The following is a 17,737-nucleotide window of genomic DNA, read 5'->3' as shown; positions in this document are numbered from 1 at the left end:
AAAAAAAACACTGAGAAAACCCATTTTCTCAAAGTGTACATATCTTCATTGCACTAATTAATAATTCATAGCTGTTATATATTAACATGCCTTAAGAAGGGTTACTGAATAATACAGATGTTTAAGGGGTTAACCCTTGCAGTACTATGAACTCAAACAAGATGCCATTAGACCAGGAGACACTGCAGTTTAACTGTAGCACTGAAAATGCATTTAGGCAGAAAGAACGAGCTGTAATGTTCCTGAGTTTAGCTGAGTATGCAAGATGGCGCCAGGATGTGAGAGATACAGCAAGAACATGAGTCATCGTGCAGGCTGAAGAGGCTGGCCAAGTCAATGGATGAAACCCCAGGTTCATAACCGAAACCCTAAGGACATCTGGTCACCAGAACATATTTACAGTAATGAGTAAATGGATAAACATGGAAAAATAAAACAGAAAACACTGCTATATGTTTTAAGATGGGTTTTGTTTATTTATTCTTTTATTTCTCTGTAGGTTTAACTACCTGCTTCCACAGTGATCCTGCAAATTCACTCCCTACTTCCATGTCTTTTCCACCTACTTCCTCCTACTCATGGCTGCAGATCATCACCCCTGCTCACCCCATCTTTCCCCTCTATTAATCCCTTCTTTCTCATTCTTTCATTTTCTTATTTCTTTCGCTAGTACACAAAGCTAACCGCTCTTCTTGATATATCTCTTATTGCTCTTATTAATGTCTTTAAGCACATTTCACAGTTTTGTGTCATAAAAGTCTGTCAGGTTTGTCGGGTTCATTTTAAACCTACCTCAGTGTCATCACTGCTATTGGACTAGGAATAAACAGAGTCAGAACCGGATATGTTCTGAGTTCACCACGATGTTATCTGTATCGGAAACATGACTACGAAATCCACAGAGAAAGAAAATTGATTCACTTTGGCCTCGTTTCCTTTGAGTCAATTCACTGCTAAGTCTGTTTATCACTGCCACTCTCCTTCAGGAAGTGATAAGGATTTTGTAGGCTTTGACGATAACACCATGGCAGCGTTAACAAACATGATTCAGAAGTTCAATTATGCTTTGTTCATTTGAATCTCAAACACTCCGCTCCTTAATCCAAACTCAATGAGCAGTGATTTGCTCTGATTATAATTTCTGGATTCAACTCACTCTGCTTCCATTTCACTGTTGTTCTCTGCACATTTCTCTATCATGAAAATGTGTGTTTTTTGTATTTTTTTTTTTTAATAAATATTATGTTCTCTGGCTATTTATCCCATCTGCTTTATAACCTTGAAGTGAATTTCATCAATATTTCATTTTCACTTCTATTCTGACAATCAGGAGTCCATGGACTTGAGATGTATAAACTCATACAATAAAATGTAGCAGCTAATAAAAAAAAGAAGTATATTTTCTAATACATTTCAATACCTCTTCCTTTCTAGGTTCTAGGTTAACAATCATTTTTAAAAAAAAATTATTTCTATTATACACAGCAGTCCAGTGTAAATAAATTTCCATCACATTTGCACATGAACAGTGTTTAGATATTGCAGATAGCAAGCTGTATTTAGAGTTGTATTAAGTCCAATATTTATGTGAAGAACGTTAGTTGAAGAAAGATCAGGTGAGAGTTACACACTTGATTTTTTTCTTTTCTGTGAAGAATCTTCTGTTGTAGGTAAAGTCCACCCATCACGCATTACTTGTGATAAAGATATGCACAATTTCAGTCTTCAACTTTAGTCTGCAAAAGTTCAAATTATTCAATGAACTCTAAATATGACCCTTAAAAAATAAGTCCTTAATAAATCCATTCATTCATCTCTGCATCTATCCTTCAATCAATCCACCCATCCTTTAATCAATCCACCCATCCATGCATCTATCCTTTAAGCAATCCACCCACCCATTCATCCATCCATCCTTCAATCCATCCTTCGGCCCACCCATCCATTCATCCTGAGTTGTGGTGAGTCCAGAACATGTTCCATTAACATTGGGTGCCATGATAGGATGCCAGTACATTACAGGACACATTGTACAGACATTCAAACCAAGGGGCCAAGTTAAAAGTTGGCAAACCACCTTAGAAGGAAAACTGGAGAACCCAGAGAAATTGGGAATTGGGAGACCATGGGAAACTCCAGACAGGGAAGAAAATAACAATGGCAAGGATTTTGCCATTAAACTACAGCACAATCACAGCAGTCATGATTACACTAAAATACAGAGACACAAAACTAATGCATAATAGCTGTGAAATGCGTCTAAACGTCTTATAGATGTTGTCATCTCCGTTGTCACTTAATGGTTTTCTTTTGCTGCAGTAGAAAGTACGACTTAAGTAGCTATATTTCTTCCAGACGTAAGCCCTCGTTGGTTTCAAGGTACTGTTGCCCTTAACTGCTAAGTGAGTTACTAATTGGGCTTTCTGTGGTAAAAATCCCTTCCTCCAGAAGCTCATCATCGCTCAGACTGATGTGAAGGCAGGTTTTGTTAAGGGGTGATGAAAACGGAAGTGTGCATTCGTAGCTGTTGGGCGTGGCTGCCCGGGGCGGAGTTCCAGCCAGGGGGTGGTCATCTGGTAAACTGCTGCAGGTGCTGGATGTAGAAAGCAGGGCGGAGTTGCGGTCAAACAGATCCTCTCCGGATGGCTTGATGTCAGAGCGCATGCCGGAATCCTCGCTTGCCGAACAGGAGGTGCTGAGATCGTTGCCGAACTCTCCCGGAGAAACAAAACACGGTGTGATGTCAGGGAAGGATGAGCTGAAGGCCAGACTCGATGCTGTTTCTGATCCTGTTCTGTTTGGGCGCTTTCTGCTGACCGGAGGAGGGGGCGGGTCCAGCTTTGGAATGATTTCTTTAAACCTGTGCAGAGAACAGTAGAGACATGAATACAGTTAATCTGATCTCAGAGCTTTTAATGAGAACGGAATCAGAGAAGAACCTGAATTCTATTATTATTATTATTATTATTATTATTATTATTATTATTATTATTTTTTTTTTTATGTTAAGGCATGTATGGAATGAAATTTAAAAAAAAAAAAAGCTCATTGGAAAAACTTTTAGGAATTTCCAGTTCTTAGGTCTTTTGTTTGTGTGTGTCCAATTCTGGGGGCCAACCTACTACAGACAACCTTTGCCCCACTGTCTTTACTTTCCCCTCTTTTCCCTCCCTTTCTTTATCCAGCTATTACACTGCGGGGAACTGTGGGAGAGAAATAAGTGCGTGCACACACACACACACACACACACACACAGCTTTTCAAATGAATTCCTTGCAGATACACAATGTAGTAACACAAACATACCCAGAAGTAACCATAGGGATACTGACAGTCATTCATTTGAGTATGGTGTATCAGCTGGTGGAAGGCTTTAACTCTCTTGCTCTCAGTCTTCCCTATTTCCATAAGCCTTGAGTCAGCAGTCCAGGCGAGTGTCATAAACAACATCCCCACCCCCACCCCTTTTCAAAGAATCTTTCCCTCTCTGTCTATATATATTCCATTCATATTCTATTCTCCGTGCATTAAAAATGACAAAAAATAAATCGTACTTCAAGTCACTGTCTTTTAATCACCAATTGAATTCGTTGCAGGAATTAGGAAAGTCAAGCCACCTTTCTGAAAAAACGAAAGAGACGTGTGCAAGGATGCATTATACACATCACAGACCAATCTAATGGCTTCCCAAGGGGCACAGACCGACAGGGAGGGATGGAGAGACAGAAAAAAAATGCTGAGAGAGGAGGGGAGAAAAAAAGGCAAAGGCAATATAGATAGATAGAAAGTAAGTCAGTCCTGAATGTTCAGAAATACGGCTGATTGTGTGTGTGTGTGTGTGTGTGTGTGTGTGTGTGTGTGTCTGTCTCTGTCTGTCTGGTCCAGTATCACAGGTTTTCACATGGTTTCACATTCTTTCACTGCCTGGCAATGCTTCGAGCAGGAGGAGGGAAGTATGCAAGCGTACTCCTTAGTGCATTAATCCTATACACTGTGCCTTCGATAAGGAATGTAACACATCATCCAGACCCACACACATACACACACACACAGACAACCTCACGTAAGCCGAAATGTCACCTCAAACTGATTTTATTTGTCTGATCTTTCTCTATCTAGCACATGCCTGGCAACACTTAATTATAACTCACAGAGAGCTGGAAAGGTGTAGAAGAGAAGCAATTTGTAAGGGAGGAAGCCAGAAAGTAAGATTTCTCTGAAAGAAACCGTGATAAGAAATATCAAGGTGGAATGAAGAATGGAGATGGGAGTACAGGAAGGAGGAAAATATCTAAAAGAAGGAAGAAAGACAAAAGAAAAAATTCTGAAAAACAGAAGGAGATAAAAGCGTGTATCTGTATCAGTCGTGGTCCGAACGCCTGTATCTACATTCAAAGATGAAGTGCGCTAAATCAAACAATGTATACATTGTATTCTACATCCTCCCTCATGTCAGAATCTATTACGAAGCTGGGTGAAAAGTTGCTGCTAGTCAAAACAGGCTCAGTTGATCAGTTTTTTATTATAATACCTGTATGATTGATGAAGAAGGATGAAAAACATGCTCCGGAATAGAGATAAGCTGCTGTGCACAGTGATGGTTTGCGTGGGCTGTATGAAGGCGATTCTGCTGGGATGTGACTGAGGGCCATTTTTAAAAAGGCTTTATAAAGGAACATAGTCTAGTTGGAAGAAAAAAGGGAAAGAACTTGGAAAGGTATGAAAAGGTATGTTTTAGACTGAATTGCAAAATGAGAAAAGGAAGAGTAGTCATAAACGTCACTGAAAAGGCCATTCTGCAGTTCAGGGGCTTTGGAATGAAAGGTTCTGTCCCATTAATGTCAGTTTCGTGTTACAGCAAACCAAGATTGTTGACCTCAGAGTGAGCAGGAGTGAAGAGTTGCACACTAGATGTTCTCACTGGATGCCTGAAGTTGCTTAATGCTCTTGTGTCTGAATTTCCTTCCCAGAACACTGGTTGTTATAATACCAAACAGGGCACCAAGAAGCTGTTAATGCCCACGGATTGGACGGTATGATGATCAGGTGTCCACATACTTCTGACCATATAGTATTGCTTCAGGATAACTGAGTTAGTTGCAAAACTGTGGAAGCTAAGACCAGATATCTGACCACAAGCAAGTATATATAGCGAAAAGAAGAGGACCAAGTACTGATCCTTGAGGAACACCATGTATGAGGGGCCAAGTAAGATTGCGGATTTTGGAGGAGCTTGTATTTTTTGGGGGGAAATTTACTACAGTTCATGTGGCATCAAGTCAAGTCAAATCAAGAAGCTCTTATTGTCATTTCAACCATACTGTATACAGGGAGTGCAGAATTATTAGGGAAGTTGTATTTTTGAGGATTAATTTTATTATTGAACAACAACCATGTTCTCAATGAACCCAAAAAACTCATTAATAGCAAAGCTGAATATTTTTGGAAGTAGTTTTTAGTTTGTTTGTAGTTTTAGCTATTTTAGGAGGATATCTGTGTGTGCAGGTGACTATTACTGTGCATAATTATTAGGCAACTTAACAAAAAACAAATATATACCCATTTCAATTATTTATTTTCACCAGTGAAACCAATATTACATCTCAACATTCACTAATATACATTTCTGACATTCAAAAACAAAACAAAAACAAATCAGTGACCAATATAGCCACCTTTCTTTGCAAGGACACTCAAAAGCCTGCCATCCATGGATTCTGTCAGTGTTTTGATCTGTTCACCGTCAACATTGCGTGCAGCAGCAACCACAGCCTCCCAGACACTCTTCAGAGAGGTGTACTGTTTTCCCTCCTTGTAAATCTCACATTTGATGATGGACCACAGGTTCTCTATGGGGTTCAGATCAGGTGAACAAGGAGGCCATGTCATTAGTTTTTCTTCTTTTAGACCCTTTCTTGCCAGCCACGCTGTGGAGTACTTGGACGCGTGTGATGGAGCATTGTCCTGCATGAAAATCATGTTTTTCTTGAAGGATGCAGACTTCTTCCTGTACCACTGCTTGAAGAAGGTGTCTTCCAGAAACTGGCAGTAGGACTGGGAGTTGAGCTTGACCCCATCCTCAACCCGAAAAGGCCCCACAAGCTCATCTTTGATGATACCAGCCCAAACCAGTACTCCACCTCCACCTTGCTGGCGTCTCAGTCGGACTGGAGCTCTCTGCCCTTTACCGATCCAGCCACGAGCCCATCCATCTGGCCCATCAAGACTCACTCTCATTTCATCAGTCCATAAAACCTTAGAAAAATCAGTCTTCAGATATTTCTTGGCCCAGTCTTGACGTTTCAGCTTGTGTGTCTTGTTCAGTGGTGGTCGTTTTTCAGCCTTTCTTACCTTGGCCATGTCTCTGAGTATTGCACACCTTGTGCTTTTGGGCACTCCAGTGATGTTGCAGCTCTGAAATATGGCAAAACTGGTGGCAAGTGGCATCTTGGCAGCTGCACGCTTGACTTTTCTCAGTTCATGGGCAGTTATTTTACACACACACATACACATGCTGAGAGCCAGGGTCTTGCAGAACTGAATATACTGTATATAGCTCATGCAGTACATATTGAAATGAGACAATGTTTCTCTAGGACTATGGTGCTACACAAAACAACACAGAGCTACATAAAGCAACACAGAGCTAAGGACTTAAATCCTAAACACAAACACAACACATCACTCATTAAGCAAAAGACAGCTTTGGCATGCGTTCACTTTGCGTACTTCTATGACAGAAAGTCACTGCATGTGTGTGCTTGCAATTTCACCAATTTATGTTTTATGTAAAGGAAGAAAAAAAACTGCAATCGCAAATTTCGAAATTAATAATATTAATTAAAAAAAAAGCTGCAGCAAAATAATTTTTGCCAACAACAATTAAAAACAAACAAACTGGTGAACTGGAGGAAAAGCAGGAGAGCCAATGAGATTAAAGGAAAACATTAATAACATCATCAGCAGAAAGCAATTTATATTAAAATTAAAAGGTTAAAAATTGGGCCAAAATATGAACGGCCATTATAGTCACGACTGGTGTGAACATTTATTAAATACTTATATCGATGATGAAGAAAAATGAATCAATGGACCAGCACTAAAGGACATCAGCACACATGGGTCTCTATAAGCAAAGAGTGAAGCGATGCCATTAAGTGTGTTATTATAATATTAATGTTATTATAGCAGAAAGGTGAAAAGTGTACAAGATAGTGGTTACAAGCCTTTAGCACAGATTCGATCTAGGATATGACCTTGTGACAAAGTACAGAAGGTGCGCAAGAACAGAAGTATTGTATCATCATAAGCTTTAAAATTGGCAAGTAAAACAAAATTACAGCAGGCCGTACTGAAGAGGCTAGAGTCAACTTACACAGTACAGACAACATGGTGATGTTTTCGAGGGTCGATAAATCAACACTGTTAGTCGAGCACCAGTTGGACTGGTGATTTTTATGGGCATGCTTTCAAAAAGCATTACCTCGTTGAAAGCAAAGTTCTCAATGTCCGTGCTGTTGTGGCAGATAACGACAAGCACCGCGTCTTCCCTGCTGTCTTGTTTAGCATCATGACTATAACATATTAGTTCCACAGGAGCTATCAGTTGCACAAATCCATTCGACTATAAACCATTTACTGTTTACTAGGTTCCCTTCTGAGCCTGGTCCCACTCGTTTTTCCTCGACCCTGTCACCTCAATCTTGCTCATTAGGGATAGATGTAAAAAATAAATAGTAACTTTAAAGCTGCTTTGAGACAATGTCAATGATTAAAAGTGCTACACAAATAAAAAAAAAAAAAGAACACTGTTAGTAAAATGTGTGAGTTTGTCAATGACGTGCTGCAGTTTCTGGAGTCACACCATGAGAATGATGCAGGCATGTGACCAGTTGGAAGGGGTCTACATTGCAAATATGGTAGAAATATGTTTTTTGCAGCCCTTTATGGTGATGTTTAGGTCAGGCTTCTAGAGGCAATCATTTGTATAGAAAAAAAATGGGGATAAATAGAATGGTGTATCTCCAATTTATATGTATTCTTGTTTAGAAAATATGATCTGTTCATTAGGAATAATGTATTCAGGTTTGGTTGTATCCGGTGTGTGTGTGTGTGTGTGTGTGTGTGTGTGTGTGTGTGTACTCATTTCCTATGTAAGTGTGTGAAACAGCTGTGATTCCGGCAGTAACGACGAGCCACACAGGGTGCTTTTCATTTCATTAGTCACCATTTTTTTTGGGTCTCCAATCCATTGTGTCCTAGTTCTTTTCTCTGAGGTAAGAAATCAAGCATTTTTGCAAAATGAGACATAACAATTCTAACTAATGCAACAGAGTTCACTCACAAACTGACATGAACATACTTACATGGTCATAGTCTTTAAACTTGAAGAACATGCCCGGTTCCTCCCCCAGTCTAACGACATACACTATTGACTGAATGGTGTCTCTAAACTGTCTATAGTGTGTGAATAGGTGTGTAAGTGTGTGTGATTGTGCCCTGTGATAGTCTGGCATCCTGCCTACCCTTTTTTAAATGTTTATTATTATTTATTTTTTATATATATAAATTACACAATTGTGTTATATAATGAAGTAGATTTTAAGATGTTCACTTAATGCTTCATAATCACTAGATACTTTCACTACATATCATGGATCAAAAATTAACGCCAGACTTTATGTAATATGCGTGATAATGCGTCAGATTTGTTCAGATATCTCACCTTAATCCATGTGAAGATGGCCATATACTATCAAGTTTAGAGCGGCTTCTTTGTACGGTGTTTTATATTTAGAAACGTTATGCGTAATTTCAAATGCCATAGTTAATCCATGGCACATGATATGCCAATAGAACAAGAAACTGTACAGCTGAAAAGTATAGCTGAAGAATAACACGTGCTTCCTGTGGACTGGAATCAAAGTGCTATCTGCCGTCTTCTGCATACACACATGTACACTTTATTAGGTACACCTTACTAGTACCAGCATGGACCCCCTTTTCTTTACTAGTACCGGGATGGACCCCCTCTTCTGCATACCTCGGTTGTAACGAGTGGTTATTTGAGTTACTGTTGCCTTTCTATCAGCTCGAACCAGTCTGGCCATTCTCCTCTGACCTCTGGCATCAACAAGGCATTTGCGCCCACAGAACTGTTGCTCACTGGATATTTTCTCTTTTTCGGACCATTCTCTGTAAAGCCTAGAGATGGTTGTGCGTAATAATCCCAGTAGATCAGCAGTTTCTGAAATACTCAGACCAGCCCGTCTGGCACCAACAACCATGCCACGTTCAAAGTCACTTAAATCACCTTTCTTCCCCATTCTGACGCCGGTTTGAACTGCAGCAAATTGTCTATATGCCTAAATGCACTGAGTTGCTGCCCTGTGATTGGCTGATTAGAAATTTGCATTAATGAGCAGTTGGACAGGTGTACCTAATAAAGTGGCCGGTGAGTGTGTATACATATATATATATATATATATATATATATATATATATATATATATATATATATATATATATATATAGCAAATAAAAACATTTGTTTTTTTGCAGAAGTCTACATGAAGTGGAAATGGTTGTGAGTAACTATGATTAAGAAACCTGTTTGTCTTGCGTGTAGTTATTTGTCCAACACTGTTTGTGAAATGCGGTGAATTATTACATTAACTCAGAGTACAAGCATTAGGTGCCAGTGTTAATGCTGGCCTTCCACACACACATACACACCACTCTTTATAAGTGCTTGCAATTTGCATCAACAATCAAAATGCCAGCCAATCCAGGCACCTTTACAGCTCCCATTCTCCTTCCATTTTTCTGACACACACACACACACACACACACACACACACACACACACACACACACACACACACAGCATGAGACTGAAGCATACTGCAGTGGGACTTGAAGACAAACCCACAGTTTCTTTTTCCTTTGAAAAATGTCAATGCATACAGAAAGAAAGCCCAAATAAGGATCTGTACCGATTGAACAGAAACACAGTGAGAGACATAATCAAGTGGGAGTGGGGATTGAACATAGCACACAAAAACACACACATTCAGTCAGTTTTAAAAAATGTCAATGTGTTCAGACACCAAGCCAGACAAAACATAAGAGCACTGACCCTGAAAATATAAACAGAAGGAGGGAGCAGGAACGGCATTAGCCTGTAGTGTGGAAGACACACACACACACGCACACACATACACATGCTGAGAGCCAGGGTCTTGCAGAACTGAATCCTGTCACATACTAATTCAGAAAGGATTGAATTAGTAAGGAGGGTGGAGAAATAACTGGAGCAGAGCACATGTGAAGGAAGCATGATAGAAAGAAAAGTTTCACAATATATGTGCGTGTACATTTGGGTGGACATGGGTGCAAGTGTGGTGCATGTGTGTGTGTGTGTCTGTGTGTGTATTACAGTCTTAGAAATGTGAAATGAGAAGACAGAGGGACAAAAGGTCCTAAGAGACCAGCAGTAACAACAAAACATAATTAAGTCATGTAACTATGCTGCATGCGCGTGTGTGTTTGTGTACGGCTGTGTGTTTGTGATTGTGGAGGTACGTGGGTGCGACATGGAAGACGTTTCGTGCAGTTCTTGGTAAGCTATGACTCACGGTTTTGAGAGTGGTCAGTGTGTGTGTGTTTTTGTGTGTGTGTGTGTGCACGCATTTAATATTGTGGTGGGTTTTTACAGCAATTCGAACATCGTACAGTTTTAACCATGTGTGGAAATGTGGTTTATCCCAAATTGGAACTTTTACATTTTTAATACAAAAACAGAAATAAAATAAATAAATAAATGTTTCCTTTCTAACTTAGGTTAAGGTGTAGGTGCAGACGTTATGTTAAGTTCACTTTGCCCGAGGGTCCTCAGAAGGCTAGCAACACGGTTGTGTGTTTTAGTAAGCGTGTGTTTACAAAGTACAAAGTACTAAACAGCCTCATATAAGCTCTTAGTGCTTCGAATTTCTGCGGTGTTTATAAGGGACATCTGCTTGAGGCATATTTTAGTAAAGCTCTTCTTGTCGTCAGCTAATTTTTCATGCTGTGTTTATAACAATGCTGCAGGAACGTTGTCCTGCTTTCGGTTTCATTATGCATGTCTCGATAATGATGTAACCACAGGGCACAAGTTTGGTTTGACTCTCCTCGGGAAAAAAAAAAGGAAACACATCAGTGGGAACGTTCTGAACAGGGATTTTAGATATCGCAGATATAATGGGGTTTTCAAGCAGATGTTCTACTCTTTACATCAGAGCCGTAAAGCATTCCAGAGACAGGAATTTAAGGCTACAGTGGACACAAATCTCCTGTTTCCAATGAACTTGTACCTCCAAAGGCATGACCGAGGAAATAATACACTTCATTCTTTCTTTCTTATTATACCCATTAGTGTAGTTATGTGCTTCATTAGTGCTGACATTAGCTACCCTTGATTAGACTAACAATATTAAACTCTTTCTGGTATTTTATATTTTACTTTAATTAAAAACTAGATCTCAAGCAAAATGATGTGTGTCTCTATGTTTATGTTGGTGTTTTGTAGAGCACCGTAAATTAAATAAATAAATAAATAAATAAATAAATAAATTCAGCATCCCTGAGACTGACGTTTGTAATTGTGGTGTTTAATAAATGATGTTTAATAAAAAAAAAAAAATAATAAGAACCCATGGTTAATATTAAATCTTCAAAAGAAAAAAAAAGAAAAGAAAGGAAAGACTAAAAAATCCAATCAAGGAAATAAAACGTCCTGTCAGGCCCGAAAAAGGGAAGAGCAGGTGTGTGTGTGTGTGTGTGTGTGTGTGTGTCTGTGTCTGTGTGTCTGTTGTTTTCCATAAAGTGAAAACTCGAGAGCAGGTGGTACTGTAGATTCTTGCTTTTACACACAAACACACACATACACACACACATGCACACACACATGCACACACACATGCACACACACATGCACACACACACACACACACACACACACAGTAATGAATCTTCAGAACGTTGCAAAAGGTCAAGAAAATTTCCATTACCTGTTACATGAAACTCTTTAACACACACACACACACACACACACACACACACACACACACACACACATTTATAACATGGTCAAACAGTGTGGGAGGACAGTCCTCTAACACACTTTCATTATTTTTGTTTGCACTCCTACATTGTAATATCCATTGATATTTTTCTGCACATCTAAGGTGTGAGCAATGAGGCAAAGGGATGGAGTGATGGAGGGCGATGGAGAGATATGAAAAGCATGACACAAATGTAGGAAAGATAAATGAACGTGTGTCACTGCGTTATCAGTTTTGTATACGACAGTCCTGAAAGGTTCCTTATGCAATTCTGTTTAAACGTCGGTTAAAGTATTTTGCTGAAACATGCGATATGAGCTGTTGTTAATTCCACGGCCTGCTTCAGACACAGAGGGTGACACTCCTTCCTCTTTTTCTTCTGTTGTTCCTCTTTTCTGTGTTTCCATCTCTGCCCTGAGTTTAACGTTGTTGACTTGCTCGACTCTAAACCCGCTGTTTTTATCTTGCCCAGATGGAGTAGCTTGAGTTTCAGATTGCTCAGAGACCTGGGCTGCTATTGGTTATGAATCAGTGCTGAGGGGAAGTGGGAAGCATTGTGTGTACGAACACACACACACACACACACACACACACACACACATATACAGAGTGCGTCGTAACTAAAATATGAAAAACAATCAGACAGCCAGCACTAAAGAAAACCAAACACACACTCCTTTTTATACAAAACACACCATATCCTTCTCTCTGGTAAAACGTCTATTCTCTCTCTCTCTCTCTCTCTTTATTTAATATGAATATTCAACGCTGTGTGCGTCTCAATCAACTCCTTCGTTCAGTAGTCATGGTGCTAATCAAGGAATCATTTTAAGTGCTGTCTCTCTGCGAATCTCAGAAATGTCTCCAGTGCAATAGAATGTTTGGTCCTTTAAAAAAGAGACAACGCACCACTAAAACCAGGGAGCACCGATGCTCGCTGTGTTCACTTAATGGAATTGATACGATATATTTTTTGAAGCCTTTTAGGTTGAAATAAAATGGCGGCGGATCTCTCAGATGTAAAGAGCTCTCTATAACTTGTTTGAGTGTCACAACTTCTACATTCATTTTTTTTCCAGTTAAACCCAATTTTGCAGACACTCTCAGTCAATCAGGAGCAACTTACATGTATCCCAGTTAAAGGTCTTGCTCCAGGGCCCAGCAGGGGCCACCTTGGTGGTCCTAGGATCTGACGATTCTTGGTAGTTCTGGGATCCTGATATTTGAACTTGTGACCATTTGATTAGATGTTTAAAGGGGGGGTGTACGTTGTTTGAAATTAAGATTTATTTTATTTTGAGAATAAAGATTTATGCTCATTCATCCAAAAGAGGATTATTCAGGCACTGATGTTGGACTAGAAGACCTAGTGCACAGTCTGTGCCAGAATTCATCCCAAAGGTGTTCAGTGCAGTGTCTGTGTCTGTTGCTAAGCGCTTGAGCCAACAGGAAGACTATGGTAACTCAAATAACTCTTTACAGTCATGTTGAGATGATGCAGAACAAGCCAAAACCTGAGGTAGATTTTTTCTAACATGCAAAGACCTAACGGAAGAAGACTTCAAGTAGAGTGATTACGTTAAAATGGTAGTGTTAAACAACCGCCGTGTGAGAGACAAAAAGTGTCGATTATTTATGCAACTGCCAAGTGAAAGAGCTGAGAATGGAGTTGAGAGAAAAGCAAAGAGCGCCATCCCAAATATATTTCAGATTTGTGCTCATATATAAGCCTCTCTGTGTGTTATGAGCTAAAACGTGTCCCACATACCGCTGATCCACTGCTGCTGAATTAAGCTGGGTGAAGTCGCTGCTCGTACTGCCCGTTCTCTGCTTGTGTCCGGTGTTTGCTGGCTTGCCGTTGGCCGTGAAGGTACGAGACGTTCCTGTTCTGAGCAGGCTGAGGTAGGACTCAGCGTAGGTCATGGTATAAGGTGGTGATTGGAGCTCTCCTGCCGGTGTTGAGGTGATAGGCTGGTCTGAACTGTAGTGGTTTTTCAGGTTAAGAGAGAGAGAACAGGATGACGAGCTTCGCCAGTCTTCATCTGAAGGAGAATGTGGTGGAGAAAACGTTCATCAGAAAAAAAATGAGTCAGTTAAAAACAAATCAATCTACCTGCACATGCCTAAATGATTCATTCTAAGACGTGCAGGCAACACACTTGCACAGGTTTTGGCATCTGGCCCAGTGATGATGACCTGGTGAACTCTCTGGAATGAATTACCTTTGAAAGATTGACTCCATAAAAGCTGAACATCTCATCCAAACAAATGACGCACCAGACTTTTAGGTGTGGGCCGAAATCTGAGAGTCTAATTTAATCTAATCTCCATCTAGCTCTCGTGTTCTCCATCTCTGGCTTCCCGGATAAGATTTATTCTTAAAGTCCAAAAAACGGTTGTATCATGCTTCAGTTCCTGACTGACTAAAGATTTGTGTGTTTGTGTGTGTGTGTGTGTGTGTGTGTGTGTAAAACATGACCCTAAGTCTCACATTGTACTATGTCATATACTCTCAAATTGTTGAGTTATTTACTCCAATTTTACATTTTTTTTAGCATTTGACACAATGCCCTTTTCCAGAGGGACTTATATTTAATCTCACATGTTGTAGATGTAAATAACAGGAAACAAACAAGCAAAAAAAATAAATAAAAAATCTCTTGTCCATCATGTGATCTCAAACTCGAATGTCTTTGGTGTATAGTATGATACCAGTAGTATGGAGGGGACTGGGTTTAATTAAAAAAAATCTCAAATTTATTTTCTTTGCAATCACAGCTTCGAATCATGGGCATGAATAGTGAATAGCTGACACGTGGTAGTGTAAGTGTGTACTTGTGTGTGTTTCTTACTCTTTGCATGGCCATTGACCTTGGCCTCCAGCTCACTGACATGTTGGACCAGCAGCGCTATGTGCTGTAGCAGGTCTCTGTTCTGCAGCAGCAGCTGGTGGCTCCTGGCCTGAGCCTCCATCCTGGCAGCCGTCTCTGCTGCTATCTGATCCTTCAGCAGTTGCACCTGCCATAAAGGAGAAGATCAGGTGAGTGAAGAGTAACTAGAGGTGGTCAGATAACGATCGGCTAATCAGACTCTTTTTTTTTGGGAATATTTCTCTCTCTCTCTGACACACACACACACTCTCTCATACTCTCTCTCTCTCTCTCTCTCACACACACACACCATACAGTATGCGAACAGTGTGGGAGGACAGTGCTCTGCTTTCTTTTAGACTTTTATTAGTTTTGTTTGCATTTCCCAAAAGCAATAACCCTGATTACATATCTGCTGTCTGAGAAAATAGATGGATGCCTAGAGTCTGTTTCAAATCAGCAGATCAGGTCAATATTATGGTCTGATCTACTAAGATTTGCCCATATTCCAGGCTGCATTCGGGCAGGAAATATGTTGATGTATGTTATATATATATATATATATATGAAAGGAACGATACTATTCATTAATTCATTCATTAAGTCATAATGTTGAAAATTTGGAGATATTTTCATATAAAAACCCAACTTTCACATACAGGAAAACAACAAGAATAATATTTCCCATCCCTAAAGTTCCTTCTTCATTCTATTCACTTAAAGAGGTTGTGTCAAATTGGAAAAGTGCTAAATCTTTATTACTCCAATTAAATGCTTGTAGCATTAAACAGACGGCAGATAAATGAATGTGAGCGTGTGTAAAATGACATTAGACGCTGGTTCCTGTGTAACTTCTTCCAGCTTATTTCTGACACGAAAGAAGCACAAAAAGTAAGAATTTCTTTACATTGTGGGATTAATGACTCCTGTCTCTTATTTTATGCTATTTTAGATATATCATATATAAAAGTACAGTTTTAAACTGCCAACCTATAATATTTTTCAGATTGTACGAGGCATAAATCGGTATATTTTATGTCTTGTGCTTCTCTGTACCAAACTTCCCCTTGCACATTAATAACTCTGTATACTGCGCTAATGTCGTTACATCGTGCTGAAAATCTAGTTCATACTTGTGTTCCCTTTCTAAGTTAAACTGCTGTAACACTTTCGTGTCTGGATGTTCCAGTCTGTGCACAAAGCATTCTTATTAGTAACAGAAAGTTTGTCCATATCAAATATACTGTATTTAATTCACTCTTACTTTGGCTTGATGTTAAGAACTAATGATGCTTGAAACACTGAATGTTCTTGCCCTATGGTACCAGAGTGAACTTTTGGTGTATTATGATCTGCTTTTATCAAAAGGTACAGGCTCTTTATTAGTAGCTGGAATAATGAAGATTATTGTAGATATAAAGCCACTGTAAATACCCCCAAAGCCTGAGACACAGTCAGCCTTTTTGTTAAGGTGTTGGACTACCAATTGGAAGTCTGTGGGTTTGAATCCCAGGTCCACCAAGCTGACACTGCTGGGCCCATGAGCAAGGCCCTTAAACCCTCAATCGCTCAGTCATAAAAGTGAGATAAAATACAGGTTGGATTAGGGCATATGGTCTAAATGTAAATGTATGTATTTATAGGTAGTCTTGCTCTCATTTGCCCTGTCCCTGAGCAGTGAGCGGTGTGTGTGTGTGTTGTCTGGGAAGTCAAGCCAAGTTCACTCACTCATTTTCTACCGTTTATCCAAACTACCTCGGGTCACGGGGAGCCTGTGCCTATCTCAGGCGTCATTGGGCATCAAGGCAGGATACACCCTGGACGGAGTGCCAACCCATCGCAGGGCACACACACACACACACTCTCATTCACTCACACAATCACACACTACGGACAATTTTCCAGAGATGCCTCAAGCCAAGTTCAATAGCCTAAATAAAAGAATGCTTAATCTTAAGCTCCTTTTCACTGGGATGCACACTGCTGAGATTTTTAATAACTTAACGTTATAGAACCGACAACCCGACATGTACCTTATTGTAGTAAGTACCTTATTGTCTCTTTTTCAGCAATAGAGATTAAACTTTTGATGTTGCAAAAAATCAAAAGACAAGATTGGCAGATTTATGCTTTTAAAATTGCCTGCATGGTTACGTAGGCTCACATGGTTATGGGAAAAGTTTATTGCTTTATGTTGTGACATGACTTTTGGAAGGTGGCTCATTCTGTGTGTGTGTGAGTGTGTGTGTGTGGTTTATGAATATTTGATTAAACACAGCTCCATAGGCCATAATGGAGCAGCTGGTCAGTGCTGCTGAATCTCATCACACACAGAAACTGAGAGTGAAATAACATGAATGCATTTTAGAATCAGATGTTAGCTCTATGAGTGTAATCATAATGTCAATGCAAATTAGCCCAAAAAAGATCAGACGAGACATTTATCATTTTTTCTTGCGTATGTTTGGGTGTATTCTTGTTTCTAAGGTTGGGGAAAAGTGTATCAACGGTAATAAAGTATCAATGGTAATAAAGAAATCAATGTGTGTGTGTGTGTGTGTGTGTGTGTGTACCTGTGTAGTGTAGATTTTTAGCTCTTTGTGATGAAAATGTTATATTGTTTGTGTGCCTTTGTGAGAACTGGATGTCCCCATAATGATTTTTATACATGTCAGTTTGAAGACTATATATTAAATATTTTTAATAAATCACTTATTGCAATGAATGCAGTTTTATTAAAGGTTATCCTTTTGTTTCTAACTT

The 17,737-nt window shown here is 39.5% G+C and overlaps 1 protein-coding gene across 1 annotated transcript in view; it reads right to left on the bottom strand.

Moving 5' to 3' along the window:
• Positions 1-453: 453 nt before the first annotated feature.
• The window catches only part of si:dkey-34e4.1 (carboxyl-terminal PDZ ligand of neuronal nitric oxide synthase protein), a 58,338-nt gene continuing 41,054 nt past the window's right edge, over positions 454-17,737 (bottom strand). The window contains exons 9-11 of the mRNA XM_060863361.1: positions 14,957-15,122; positions 13,873-14,146; positions 454-2,860 (exon numbers count right to left, since the gene is read on the bottom strand). Of these exons, the coding sequence (XP_060719344.1) occupies positions 2,392-2,860; positions 13,873-14,146; positions 14,957-15,122 (909 nt within the window). The 3' untranslated portion in view covers positions 454-2,391. The remainder of the gene's footprint in view (positions 2,861-13,872; positions 14,147-14,956; positions 15,123-17,737) is intronic.

The sequence above is a fragment of the Tachysurus vachellii genome, chromosome 26 (assembly GCF_030014155.1).
Source record: "Tachysurus vachellii isolate PV-2020 chromosome 26, HZAU_Pvac_v1, whole genome shotgun sequence".
Lineage (NCBI taxonomy): Eukaryota > Metazoa > Chordata > Actinopteri > Siluriformes > Bagridae > Tachysurus > Tachysurus vachellii.
Note: the sequence above shows the minus strand (reverse complement) of the source record. Positions and strands in the feature narration are given on the sequence as shown.